This window comes from Pituophis catenifer, unplaced genomic scaffold, assembly GCF_029215685.1.
Source record: "Pituophis catenifer annectens isolate HBS135680 unplaced genomic scaffold, rPitCat1.0.hap2 SCAF_1, whole genome shotgun sequence".
NCBI classification, from domain to species: Eukaryota; Metazoa; Chordata; class Lepidosauria; order Squamata; family Colubridae; genus Pituophis; species Pituophis catenifer.
This window is the reverse complement of record NW_027256881.1, coordinates 125147741-125162492: the sequence shown is the minus strand read 5'-3', so window position 1 is coordinate 125162492 and position 14752 is coordinate 125147741. Positions and strand designations below refer to the sequence as shown.

The 14752-nt window shown below is 39.6% G+C and overlaps 1 protein-coding gene across 1 annotated transcript in view; it reads right to left on the bottom strand.

Moving 5' to 3' along the window:
- ELOVL5 (ELOVL fatty acid elongase 5) overlaps nucleotides 1-14752 on the bottom strand; it is a 51407-nt gene that overhangs the window by 13647 nt on the left and 23008 nt on the right. The window contains exons 2-3 of the mRNA XM_070954808.1: nucleotides 3834-3899; nucleotides 1225-1412 (exon numbers count right to left, since the gene is read on the bottom strand). Of these exons, the coding sequence (XP_070810909.1) occupies nucleotides 1225-1412; nucleotides 3834-3891 (246 nt within the window). The 5' untranslated portion in view covers nucleotides 3892-3899. The remainder of the gene's footprint in view (nucleotides 1-1224; nucleotides 1413-3833; nucleotides 3900-14752) is intronic.

Genomic DNA, 14752 nt, shown 5'->3' with positions numbered 1-14752 from the left:
TTTATGTATGTTGTTATTAGTTGCAAAGTCATGTCGGACCCATTGCGACCCCATGGACAGTGTTCCTCCAGGCCTTCCTGTCCTCTACCATCTCCCGGAGACCATTTAAGCTCATTCCGACTGCTTCAGTGACTCCATCCAGCCACCTCATTCTCTGCCGTCCCCTTCTTCTTTTGCCCTCAATCATTCCCAGCATTAGACTCTTCTCCAGTGAGTCCTTCCTTTTCATTAAGTGGCCAAAGTATTTGAGTTTCATCTTCAGGATCTGGCCTTCTAAAAATCAGTCAGGGTTGGTCTCCTCTAGGATTGACCGGTTTAATCACCTTGCAGTCCAAGGAACCCACAGGAGTCTTCTCCAGCACCATAGTTCGAAGGCCTCAATTCTTTGACGCTCTGCCTTCTTTATGGTCCAACTTTCACAACCATACATTGCAACTGGGAAAACCATAGCCTTGACTATATGCACTTTTGTTGGAGGGTTATGTCTCTGCTTTTTAATATGCTGTCTAACTTTGCCATAGCTTTCCTCCTCAGGAGCATCTTTTAATTGCTTGGCTGTAGTCCCCATGTGCAGTGATCTTGGAGCCCAGGAAAATAAAATCTGTCACTATCTCCATTTCTTCCCCATCTATTTGCCAGGAATTGAGAGGGCCGGGAGTCATGATCTTAATTTTCTTAATGTTGAGTTTCAAGCCAACTTTTCCACTCTCCTCCTTCACCCGCATCAAGATGCTCTTTAGTTCCTCTTCACTTTCTGCCATTAGAGTGGTATCATGTGCATATCTGAGATTGTTGATATTTCTCCCGGCAATCTTAATTCCAACTTGTGATTCATCTAGCCCTGCCTTTCTCATGATGTGCTCTGCATATAAGTTAAATAGGCAGGGTGACAGTATACAGCCTTGCTGAACTCCTTTCTCAATTTTGAACCAATCAGTGGTTCCGTGTCCAGTTCTTACTGTTGCTTCTTAACCCGCATATAGTTTTCTCAAGAGACAAATAAGATGTTCTGGTACTCCCATCTCTTTGAGAACTTGCCACAATTTGTTGTGATCCACACAATCAAAGGCTTTAGCATAGTCAATAGAGCAGAAGTAGATGTTTTTCTTTATGTATAGCATCTGTTTTATTTGAAGAATTGTCCTGTCTTGCAGGCTTAAATAAAAATCACCCTCATCCTGCAAGGCCTGAGCTACCATAAGGCATAACGTTTTCCTTTCTTACCTCATAAAACATATACAGGGACAGGAGAGTAAGTCCAATATTGTAGACCACTAAAATTCCCCTGGATGAAAACGGCTGTCGGTTCCGCATATACTTTGGTCCTAGCCATATAATTAATAAATATAAGACAGAGAAGAGAAAGGTAGGCCTGTAGTTCGTTAAGAGAAACCATCCTTTTACTCTGGGATCTGAAATAGAAAACAATTTTTATTACTATTATTTGTGTTTTGTGTCAACAGGGATTTAACCCTAGCAAATAGCTGCCCATTCGATTCCAACACCTCCTCTCCCATCTCTTTAGAAAAGCTTCAGTCATAGAAACTGAAGGAATAATAGCTGGTAAATACACTAAAAAGGTCTTTTGTTCTTATTTATGCAACAACACTCCCCCTCTCATATGAGGCCTGATTTAACCGTGCTGTTGCTAAGTGAAGTACAACTAATTATGTTCTCTTTACTTTATAAAATGCTGTTCCCCGAAGGAGCACTTGATATGCCACTTTTCATACTGTATTTGTTTTTAAAATCCCGATTCAAAGTACCTGCAGCCCCTGTTGTTTTTTTATTTCTCCATTTTCGGTTAAATTTGATCTCCCCCATCCCATTATGGGATCATGTTTTTAATGAGAAGGATTTTAAATGAGACAAAGTGTCCAACTCACCGTTCAATTTTCTGTTCGTGCAATTTTACTGATGAAAACAGCCAGCAGTGCAGCAAAATAATGAGTATTAAATATTATTTTTGAACAATCAGCTTTGAATTCTCTTGGGAAGAACTGCTTTAGCTCGTCAATTCAAAGTGGTCTTCCAGGAGTTAGAATTTTAAACTTTTATCCATTCATATTTAAGAATACTGGGGCTTCGTCTTAATTCCCATTCATTTGATGGCACAATTAAGCTAATGAGAGCCAGTTTGGTCTTAGGGGCCAGGCTAGAAACCAAAAGACTTTGAGTCCTGCCTTCAGCATGAAAGCCATCTAAGTGGCTGTTGCTTCCCATGCAAATATTTCAGATACCAAAGTCAGTGTGGAATGTGGCACTACTGAATTTTAATCCTATGCAGCAGTCTGAATGCCTAGAATAAATGCTGCGCTGATTATGCTAAGCCGACTTGGAGCTGGCTGTGGATACAGAAGACGACTAATAAACATCTGAGGAATTCTATGAAGTGCATTTAAGAGGCAACAGCAAGTACTTATTTCGCCCTATTTGTAGAAGTCAAGAGAGTGAATCAGTTAGGAAGAAATGCCTTGCTGTCCACTCTTCCCTATTATTTTTAATCTCACCTTTATTATTATTATTTTTATAAAGTAACTCAAGCTGGGGAACATACCTAATAGTCCTTCCTCCTATTTGCTGTACAACACCAACTGTGTGAAGTGGGTGAGCTGAGAGAGAAGGACTAGTCAAGAGTCACTCAGACAGCTTTCATGCCTAAGGTGGGACTAGAATTCACCATCTCGGTGAAAGAACCTCGGTGGTGCAGCGGACTAAAGTGCTGTTAAGTGCTAGCACTTAGCTGCCAGCTGCCTGCAATTAGTGCAAGTTCGAATCTCACCAGGCTCAAGGTTGACTCAGCCTTCCATCCTTTCGAGATAGGTAAATTGAGGACCCGGATTGTGGGGGCAATAAACCAATTTTGTATGGAACAACACCGCTTGGGGGGCCCGAAAGCCCTAATAAGCAGGTATATACAAAAAAGTATGAAGGCTATTGCTATAATGCATTGTAAGCTGCCCTGAGTCTATGGAGAAGGGCGGCATATAAATTGGACTAATAAATAAATAAATAAAATCTCCTGGTGATTGACTCAGAGCAGTTCAGATGGCTTTCATGCCTAAGGTGGAACTAAACTCATGGTCTCCTGGTTTCTAGAGATCTTCTTAATTCCTACACCAAACTGGCTCTCTGTTATTAAATGCCCCATTTAATGGTTACAGCAGAAAAGAGTTTACAGTCTGACTGAGACATGCCAGAATCAAGAAAGATGTATAGGTAATCTTCAACATACAACCATTCATTTACTGATCATTCTAAGATACAATAGCACTGAAAAAATGCTATTTTTTTTTATGACTATTTTTCCACACTTGCAATCATTGTAGCATCCTCATGGTCACATGATCAAAATTCAGATGCTGGGCAACTGGCTTGTATTTATGATGGTTGCAGTGTCCTGGAGTCATGCGATCATCTTTCTGATAAGCAAAGTTAATGGGGAAGCCAGATTAATTTAACAACCGTGTTACTAACAACTGCAATGATTCACTTAACAACCGTTGCAAGAAAGGTTGTAAAATGAGGCAAAAACTCACTCATCAATTGTCTCTCTTAGCAACGGAAATTTGGGGGTCAAATGTGGTTGTAAGCTGAGGACTACCTGTAGGGGGGAGTTTATTTTCTTGTAGTTTAGAAATGCATGGAATAACAACTGCTTGTTTGTAAAGGAGCTGTCAAGTTTATTTCCTTCAAACTATAGAGCTGAGAGAGGCTAAAACTTTAAAGGAAAGCAGCCTTCTAGCTGCTTGAAGCTGTCGCAGCTGAAGCAGACAAAGACTGGGCCCTGTCTGGATCTTAACAGTTCAAATATTTGAAAATTAGCTACATACCTCTTGGCCCAAGCCAAACATCCAGGTAGCTATTGATTGTTGTATCCAGGGATTCCATTTTAACACCTAGAAAGAAAGAGGAAAAAAACCATTTACTTTTCCCATAGACGATCTCTGACTGAGACCCAATTAAGATTTAACTATAGTTCTGAATTATCTGATGCAGTTTTATAGGAATTGCCATGATAAGTTTTTGTTTTGTCTTTCTACTTTGACGACAGTTGGCATTAGGTAGCTGTATTTTCTGTACTAACTGTACTTGCTGCGTTTCCCTTGACAGTAAACACAAAGTTAGGGCCTGCTCTAACTAAGCTGTACACTGAATTTACAAAGGATTCTCTTTAGTGAAGGTTAAAAAAGATTTAATTAATCATACATTGATATTTGCTGAAGGGTGGGCAGCCAAATGTGGAGAACATCAGGTTGCCTACCTTTGCAAAAGAGAGAGAGAGAGAGAGAGAGAGAGAGAGGGAGGGAGGGAGGGAGGGAGAGGGAGAGAAATCTTCTTAAAGACTTTTAAATGCGTAATTAACAGTGTGATGTGTCTCAGCAAAGATATTTTACAATCTGGTAATTGGGAACAACAGAAAAGCTAGTAAAACCACTTTTCTGAACACAACATCGCTGAACACAATTGATCTTTAATGCAACAATAGTTGGGTGAGCCCATTGTCTGGTTATACTGACTGTGCGGAGTTTGATTATTCTCAGCTGCTTTTCAATGCTGTTTTAAATTATTTACGTTTTTGATCAACTGGCTGTGTTTTATTTTGCTCCTATTTCTTTTCTTAGCTGCCCAGAGTTATGTGTATGAGCTAGGCCGCCATATAAATTTTCTAAATAAATAAATAAGAAAATACTCTTGAAAATACTCTTTTCAAACACCGGCACACGACTGACAAGTTGAAGCTTGAAATTCTCCGTTTTATAAATAATTCTGACTCACCTCTGTCTTTTTTTTTCTTTTTTTAGTGAATGGACAGTGCACTGCAGTATTTAAATTAATGGAGTGCTCTCATACAAATCTTAGGAGCAGCTTGATCTTCCGGAACTATAACACAGGAGAACAATCTGTGACTTTATATAAAGCTGCCTCATCAACTTAGGCGAGTGGAGCTGACCTTGTCAAATTAATTTTGGCTAAGGCTTACATCTTATGACTATGTAAACAGGGAAGGGCGGTGACCCAGTGGTCAAAAATATACCTCAGAAGGTGTATTTTTCCCATTCTAATAATGGGAAAGCTTTGTGGCCTGCTTTCACATTAGCCTTCCAATGTCAGGTGCTACCTGGGAGGATTTCTGCTTTGCCAAGCAGGATCATACATAAATAATACTGGACTGGATTAAAAAAATACTTTCCACTAGTGATAACTCTGAATATTTATTATAAGCCTTCAGGCTGTCAGAGCAGCCTACTGACAAAGCAAAAAAATTATGAAGGAATAAAAACAGAAAATACAATTATCTTCTACAGAAATATTACTTAAAAATTTTAAGCTATAATAAAGTCTATACTAGATTTTTTTTTTTAAAAAAAATCAAGCAGTGATGATTGATTAGGGGCCATCAAGTGATTTTTGACTCCTGTGTTTGTAAATGCTGCAAAGAGAACAGGAAATTGTTTCTTTAAGTATTTTCTTTCTTCTCTTTCTTTCATTTCTATTGTCATTCACCTTTTCTTCTATCTTTTCTGTTTCACTTTTTATATCTTTTTTCTTTTCTTTTTATGTTCTGTGATTTTAACTTTGTAAAAAGAATCAATTATAAATTATGAAAATTATACATATACAGCATATTCCTTTCATTCTCCTTACTCTTGAGCCCAGTAACATTACTCTTTGACATACTGACTGTGTTTGTAATTACCAACAGAACCAAGCCTTACTGTATTTTAGCTTAACGTGTTTTGAGAGCTGATCTCATACAGTTGGTTTATGAGCAAACCCAGAAAGTCAAGTTGAGTAAACAGTAATTTTACTATGACTTAGCATGTTGTGCAAACACAGCCAATGAATGTTTTTCAATGGAGAAGGGGGTCTTTAATCCAGACATTAATACATTCTCTTGGACATAACAGAGGTCTTTCTTAGCAAGTGGCAGCCCTCACCCAATCTAGGTTGGGCTCAAACTATTAGCATGGTGGGGCCCGATTAGTAATTGGTCAGGAGACTGCCAGGTAATGATAGGAATTTAAATGATTGAAAAGAAAAAACAATATGAAAAAGGTAGTGTCAAATGACTTTGATAATGTTGCATGGCATTACCATAATATCATGGACTCACCAAGTAACGAACCTTACTGGAAGAGACATTACCTTTAACAGAGATCTTCTGCATATGTATTTACAAAGCAAGCAGAGTTTAAATAACTTCCTTTAAGGCAGGGGTCCTTAACCCCCAGGCCACAAACTGATACTGGTCCGTGGTCTCTTAGGAACTGGGCCGCACAGCTCTAAGTGAGTGGTGGGTGAGCAAAACTGCGCATCTGCGGGATCTAGGTTGCGTACTACTCCCCCCCATCCATGAAAAAAATTGTCTTCCATGAAATTGATCCCTGGTGCCCAAAAGGTTGGGAACTGCTGATTTAAGGTACTTGTAAAATTGATATTTGATATGCATATAGTTATACAAAAGTATGAAGGCTATTGCTTAACACATTGTAAGCCGCCCTGAGTCTCCGGAGAAGGGCGGCATATAAATTAAAGCAAAAAAAAAAAAAAGTAGTCCTTGAGGTGTGACCAAAATTGCAACCAGAATTTCCGTGGCTAAGCAAGGCAGTTGTTAAGTGAGTCTCACCCAACCTTATGACCTTTTTGGCCATGGTTGTTAAGTGAAGCACTGCAGTTATTAAGTGAAACACACATTTATTAAGCAGATCTGACTTCCACCATTAATTTTGCTTGTCAGAAGCTGTCTGGGAAGTCGCAAGTAATGATTCACACAACCCCAGAACACTGCAACCATCGTAAATACAAGTCAGTTGCCTAGTCTCTGAATTTTGAACTCATGATCATGGGGATAGGCAATGGTTGTAGATCAGTGCCGTACCATTTTGAACGATTGCTAAAAAATTGCTTGTCAAGTCAAGGACTATCTGTACCTAGATTTTAACTACCTTTAAGAAGAAAATATATTTAGTACAGGCCTGTCAAACTGGCGGCCCGCAGGCCAGATGTGTCACATACAGGCCACGCCTAACCCGGCTCCGCAAAGGCAAAAAAGGTCACGATACATCACGTGACACGATCGAGTTTGACACCTGTGATTTAGTAGCTCTCCATTAACATACATAAGATACTTCAAAATAAAGTAGTTGAAATTAGCAGGATTAATACTCTGTACACTGGATCTCCTTCAAGACAGAAATACCTGAAATTCTTACATCAAATATATACAGGACATCACTTTATTAATAAGAAAATAAGATACTTGCAAATCCTTTGGAGATGAAAATGAAAATAAAAATGGCCAACCCCCCCTAAAGACTTAAATGGTCAAAATATATTCTGATTTGTGTAAAAAAAAAAAGTTAAGGGAGAGAAGATATTTTACATTTATTAATATGCACAGAGAACTGATATTTATTAATATTCTGGTCTAGCTCAAGCCAAGTATGGTATGGGACAGGATGCCTAGTTCAATGTAAGATGCATGTCCACACTTGAATGTAGAATGAATTTTCTAGGATAAGTCATGCAGTGTGTCACAGGCTGTATCTGTAAGACATCATGAATCACAGAAATCACATTTTAGGTTAGCAAGTTGTGTGATATGCGCAGTGGGTCAGGGTACAATTGAGCTCTGTAAACTATGCTTAATAAATTTTAAGTACAGATAATGGGAAACCCAGTTTGGTGTAATGGTTAATGGTATTGGATTGGAAACCATGAGTTTTGGGTAATCTGGGTGACCTTGGAGCCACAGTCACTTTCTCTCAGCCCTAGGAATCAGGCAAGGACAAACCACTCCTAAAAATCTTTCCGAGAAAACTGCAGGGACTAGTTTGGGCAATCACCAAGTGTCAAGACTGACTCAAAGGCAAACACACAACAAAACACATTATGCTAACACAGCTGTAATAAAGGTTGCATTGAAAATTAATACAGATATAGATGATATTTTTGTTTCCTGCTGAAATGGGATACTTAAGAGTTCCCAAGTGACTCATCTGGTTGCTACCTAAACCATGTGATCATTTGGATGAGCGACTTTGAATCGGAACAGCAATTGATTTGTTACATAATACTGTCATTGACCGAGGTGGGGCAGACTTAGGTATACAGTTCTATAAGCACTTCAGTATTTACCCAATGTCAAAGTTTGCATTCAAAACCCTTCAACTGCACCGCTTTCAGCAACCAAAGCATATAAAGGAAAACAAAAAACAAAGACAAAGTTGCTATTCAATACCATTCACACATTCCAAGAAAAATGCATTCAGTACTGAGTTTTTTCCGACAAAGGAGTTGCTCATGCAATACAATGTTTGCAGCAACCGTTTCATGCAAAAAGTTTGCAAAATAAAAATTGCAAAAGAACAAAGTCCGTTATGAATATGAAGACCTTAGAGAACCAAGAAGAACTTTCCTATTTTCTATTCCCCACATTTGAATTCTTGTCATTTTAATGAACCTATAGTGTTCAAAATTACAAGGAAGGGGGAAAAAGTCATCCCATTTTCCTCCCCTATTACAAAACAAAAGTTTTGTTTCTTCAAAACTGCTAAATTAGTCCAAAATACCTTCCAAAAGTAAAGCAGGCTGGGGACAAATGAGGGGAAGGAAGAAAGAAGGGATTGCCACTGCCACTCAAGATGATTAGACCTCTTTTGTTTAATGATTTGTTATTCAGATCATGAACACTTCCATCGACCAACTTCGATGTAGATGGTAACACACACAGGCAGGCCTCAACTTGAAAACCACAACAGAGCCCCAAATTTATGTTGCGAAGTGAGACATTTGTTAAGTGAGTTTTGCCCCCATTTTAAGACTTTTCTTGCCACAGTTGTTAAGTGAATCACTGCAGTTGTTAAGTTAACAACACAGTTGTTAAGTGAATCTGGCTACTCCCTTGACTTTGCTGGTCCAGAAGGTCACAAAAGGGGATCACGTGACCCCGGACACTGCAACTGTCATAAATATGAGTCAGTTGCCAAGTGTTTGAATTTTTAATCACATGACCATGGAGAGAATTCTGGGAGTTGAAGTCCACAGGTTATAAAAGGGCCGTGGTTCTCCACCCCTGCCCTACAGCCTTTTCCCAATAGGAACAGAATTCTATCTTTAACAGCAAAATTAAACAAGTCTCGTGTCTCGCCTTTTGAGGTGAGGTACATAATTCACTTTACATGCAGGAAGCTTTGCTTTCTCCTTTGTCAGCTTCCTCATTACTGGCACTTAGGAGCAAATATTGCACTTCCTATAAACAGATTTTATGGGTTGTTTGTATGGACTTTCATTCAAGACTAAATGTAGATATGGAAAGGTGTGAGGGAACTGTAGCTCCAAGGCATGTAGATCCAAAGCCCTCCCTTGTAGTCTTCAGATCTCTTTTGGCCACAGTTGTGTGCAAAATTAGCAGCATACCTCAGAGGTAGGTTTCAGCAGGTTCTGACCAGTTCTGGAGAACAGGTAGTGGAAATTTTGAGTAGTTCGGAGAACCGGTAGTAAAAATTCTGACTGGCCCTGCCCCCATCTATTCTGTCTCCCAAGACCCAGCTGATCGAGAAGAAATGGAGATTTTGCAGTAGCCTTCCCCTGGATTGGGGAGGGAATGGAGATTTTACAGTATCCTTCCCTTGCCACGCCCACCAAGCCATGCCACGCCCACAGAACCGGTAGTAAAAAAATTTGAAACCCATGGCGTATCTACCATCTTGAAGCCAGGAGTTTATGTTCTTTTTAAAAAATGCCTAAAGTAGTTTTTTCCTAGGGACAAAAAAAGAAAACAAATCCTGTCCCCCAACTGTTTTGTGGGCTTGTTTGTTCCATAGCAGCCAACGTTTTGCCCCCAAATACTTCATTCGGCCTTAAGAAGTCACAGTGGGGTGCACAATAAGGGAGCACAGCTCAATGCATTTAGAATACCCTGTTCCATCCCAGGAGGTGTTTTTTCTACATTTGAGCTCAAATCCAGCAGCCAAGTCTGGTTGGAAGTACAGGTAGTCCTCGACCTATGACCAACAACTGAGACCAAAATTTCTTTTGTTAAGTGAGACCTTTGTTAAGTGATTTTTGCCCCATTTTATGACTTTTCTTGCCACCGTTTTTAAGTGAATCACTGCATCGATAAGTTAGTAGCCCAGTTGTTAAATGAATTTGGCTTCCCCATTGACTTCGCTTGTCAAAAAAGTCACAAACGTTGATCACGTGACCTTGGGAAACAACAACGGTCATAAATGTGAGCCTCTAAATTTTCTTCACATGATCATGGGGCTGGCTATAAAGGTCATAAGTCACTTTTTTTCAGTGCTATTGTAACTTTGAAGGGTCACTAAATGAACTGTTGTAAGTCAAGGACTACCTGCATAGCAATACAGTGTAGAAGGATATCATGTATCTACTGCTCCTTTGGGGCTCACAAATGGGCTCCATACCATATCTGATTAGAGCAAACCTCTGTATGAATGTGAGGCCTGACGTTGAAAGTTATTCAGAAAGGTTGACAGTGCTCAACAAGCAGCTCTTCTTGAAGTCTTTAAGATGCCAGGTCTTCTGGAAGGCCTGTATATCTGTTTCAAAGGCTGTTCTCTATGTTCTACACCAAGACTGTCCAACCTTGGCATCTTTTTAAGACTTGGGGATTTCAACGCCCAGAATTCCCCAGCCAGGATTGTTAAAGTCCACAAGTCTTAAAATTTCCAAGGTTGGACACCCCTGGTCTACGTATATGTGTGCATGAAGAGCAGCTTTGGTTTACTAGAGATTCCAGCTGAAATACGGTCAACATCTGAACACACAGATGATGAAAGGCAATTACGCATCCTTAACAATTTAGGTCTTATTGCTGACGGGCGGGGAGAGGAGGGGAGAATGGGGATTATTTGCTCATTCTTTCCTTGTTTGGGTTGTGTGACCACTCTTGAATACGTTACCCTGCACAAGATCAAATCAAATGATGAACAGGGAGTACAGATAGTCCTTAACGTACAACAGTTATTTTAGTGACCATTCGAGGTTACAACGGCAGTGAAAAAAGTGACCTATAATTGTTTTTTCACACTTACAACCATTTCAGCATCTCCATGGTCATGTGATTAAAAATTCAGACCCTTGGCAGCTGACTCATATTTATGACAGTTGCAGTGCCCGGTGTCACGGGATCCCCTTTTGTGACCTTCTGACCAGCAAAGTCATTAGAGTAGCCAGATTCACTTAACAACTGTGTTACTAACTCAACAACTGCAGTGATTCACTTAACAACTGTGGCAAGGAAAGTCTTAAAATGGGGGCAAAACTCACTTAACAAATGAGTTGAAGTCCACAAGTCAAAAAAGGGCCCATGGTTCCCCACCCCTGCTGTAGGAGATGTAATCTTGCTTGCCTCCATTCTAGTTGTGTTTCTAATTCTTCCATAGCAAGCAGTGGTGAAATGCTATCGGTTCTCCCCGGTTCAAGTGAACCGGTAGTAAAAAAAAAAAAAAAAAAGCTACTGGTTCCTCCGCACCAGTATTTCCGATGATCAGCTGTGCTGTGTGATATAAAATCGCTAGAAAGCAGGAAATCCTGCTTTCTAGTCAATCTAAATTGCGTGGCAGAGCTGATCCCCCCTCTCACTGCTCTACTTACCTTCCCAAGCCTCCTTTTGGTGTGTACTGTGCATGCATGCAGTACGTGTTTGGTGCACACTGCGCATCCAGCGTGCGTTTGGTGTGCGCTGTGCGGGCATACAAGTGTGCGTTTGCATGGCTAGCAAATCAGTTAGATTACACCACTGATAGCAAGGCACTGCAATTTCTCTGCAACCATTGCCTTTATCTCTTAATACTCAATTTAAAATCATAAACCAGATGGCATCAACTGAGGCAAGGGGGCCAACCCATTGAAGCTGGCTCAAACGGGTTGCTTCCTACTGAAGGTGATCAAGTCTCACCTTTCAGATTCCCTGAAAAAATCACCCTTATACATAGATGATGGTCAAATAGGCTTTACTATTGAGACATGACTCCTCAGATCACAAGATAAAAACTCTTCAGATAGCTCTGGGGCTCTACTTGCCCACACAATCAGGAAGCAGTTAAGCCAGTTGCTAGGCTGTTAAAAACCACACATTATCATGTGCAACGTGTTAGGTCAACATCCACTTACAATTCTCTGCTTGCCTCCCAGCCACTCTGAATGTCAGAGTGTGTGAAAACCTTGGATGAAACTAGGTTTTAAAATTGATCGTTTTAAAACACATTCACTAAGAACAAAGAGGTTCAGGCATCCCCTCCCATGTCACTTAGCAGTTCCCACCTGGAATCTTGTGAGATTATGGATAACAATGTCGATCTTGCTAATCCTCTTAACAACAGGTTAGGAATCACTAGACTGCTGTACCTTCAAACAGTCACTTATGTACTAGGCACTTCGCCACTGAACTATCACAATGAGTTCCACATCATCTGCCCTTGGAAATCATCCCGAAGCTACAGCTCAAAATGCAACAGCATAGCTTCTTGTTATGCCCATGCGTCATCACTGCTATGTGAGCTTCACTAGTTATAGGTTGACTTGTAGGTGCAATTCAAGGTGCTGGTCATTACCTACGAAGTCATTCATAGGCACAGGGCCTGGTTATTTGAGGAACTTCTCCAGTTGTTTCCATCCATCCAGGGTATTCAGGCAGAGTGAGTGTGCTCCACATCCCATCAACTAAAAATTATCATTTATGGGACTGAGGAAGCATGCCTTCTCTATTGTAGTCCCTGACCTCTGGAACAACAACGCAATAATGGCTGCCACGGTCCTTGGTTTCCAAGTTGCATAACACCTGGCTCTATTCCCAGGTTTGGAGTTTAGCTGTTGCTGATTTTTTCCTGAATGTTGCCTTGGTCCAGGAAGTATTTTTTATCATTCGTTTGTTCGTTCACTCAGTTATTGCACATCGCCAGGAGGCTTCGTCAAATTGGATGCTTGCTTGCTTATTTATTTATTTATTTATCTATATTTATTTATGAGTTATTGCACACTGCCAGGAGGCTTCTTGAAATTGGATGTCCTTAACAAAACTGAAATAAATAAATAATTGGTTACACACAGGGACTTTACAGACTTCCCTTTTCTATGGCTTGCCTGCTTCATTTATGTTGTTGATTTTCCCAATACATCATTTTGTTATTCTTATTTCTAAAATAAGAAATAAGAATAACAAAATGATGTATTGGGAAAATCAACAACATAAATGAAGCAGGCAAGCCATAGAAAAGGGAGTCTGGTAAAAATAGAGTATTATAAACAAACACAATCAGCCTTATAATGTACACCATAACTCATGCTCAGACACAGAAGAAACAGAAAATGAACACCACTGAATCCAATAAAGTACGGTAGTTTAAGATCCATTAGTATAACCAAAAAAAAAAAAAAAAAAAGACGATATAAAACTACATAAAAACTGCTAATAATTATACAATTAACACTAATATACCCCTTATCCATAAATACCCCAACAAATCAGCCAATAAATAATTATGGATAATTGGGGGTTCAATATTCTTAACTTCACTATTACAGTAATAAACATAAATTATATTGATCATATTAAAGACACATTATCCCTAAAATTGATATTTCTATTTATCTTTCATCTGATTAATTAAGTGTATATTCATTAAGATTTCGTATCTTCCTATGGCACTTGGCAGATAGCTGTCAGGAAAAAAGTCAGTAACTCTTTATGTGCTGCTTCTATAAGTAAGCCATCAGAAACTGATAGTAAGGCCAATGGGGATTTCAGCATTATCTTTTAAAAAAAATAATTTGGAGCCAGCTTGGGTAATGGCTAAGGTGTTACCCAGAAACCAGGAATGTGTGAGTTCTAGTGCTGCCTTATGAAAGCTGGCTGGGCAACTGTGGGCCAATCACTTTCTCTTAGTCCAATTCACCTCACAGGATTGTTGTGGGGAAAAATAGGGAGAAGGAGTATTAGGCAATAAAGATAGGATTGAAAATATAGTAGTACTGTGTTTCCCCGAAAATAAGAAATGTCCGGATAATAAGCCCAATCGGGCTTTTTAGCGCATGCGATAATATAAGCCACCCCTGCAAAATAACTCCCCCCCCCCCCAACTACTTACGTGCACAGCCAGTCCTGCCATTTCCCCTGGTTGCTTGCCATGCAACCAAAATGAGTTAAGTCGGCAGCCAGCCAAATTAGCCTGCAGTACTGTATTCTAACCACTGCACCACCACAGCTCTTCAAACCCCAGATTTAACAAATGTCAGTTAGGAAAGAAAAATAATCTTGATAGTGGACATTGTAATACCGTAAGAAAACAGAATAGAAGAAAAAGAACTGGAGAAAAACCACCAGATAGTTGCAAATAATGACTGTGGCAAAAGTAAATCAAGATGTACCAACAATAGTAAATGCCTTGAATACAATCCCAAAACATCTGGAGCAGCACCAGGGCACTTTCACCATTGACTAAATCACTTGTTAATTGCAAAAGGCAGTTTTACTTGGAACAATTTTTATCCTGCCATGGTATCTTTAACACCATCAAGCAACAACTTCTACCTATCAGGATACTTGGGGAGGATTTGAGAGGTGGACTAAAATGCCAACCAGTCTAAATTTATGGCTATGTGATTGACCATAATAATCCTATGGCACATCTGGAATATTACATTTGAAATTTTTTAAATAATTGTACACTGTCACTATGTATGTATTGATCTGTTCACCAGTTTAACTCCATCATAATTTACT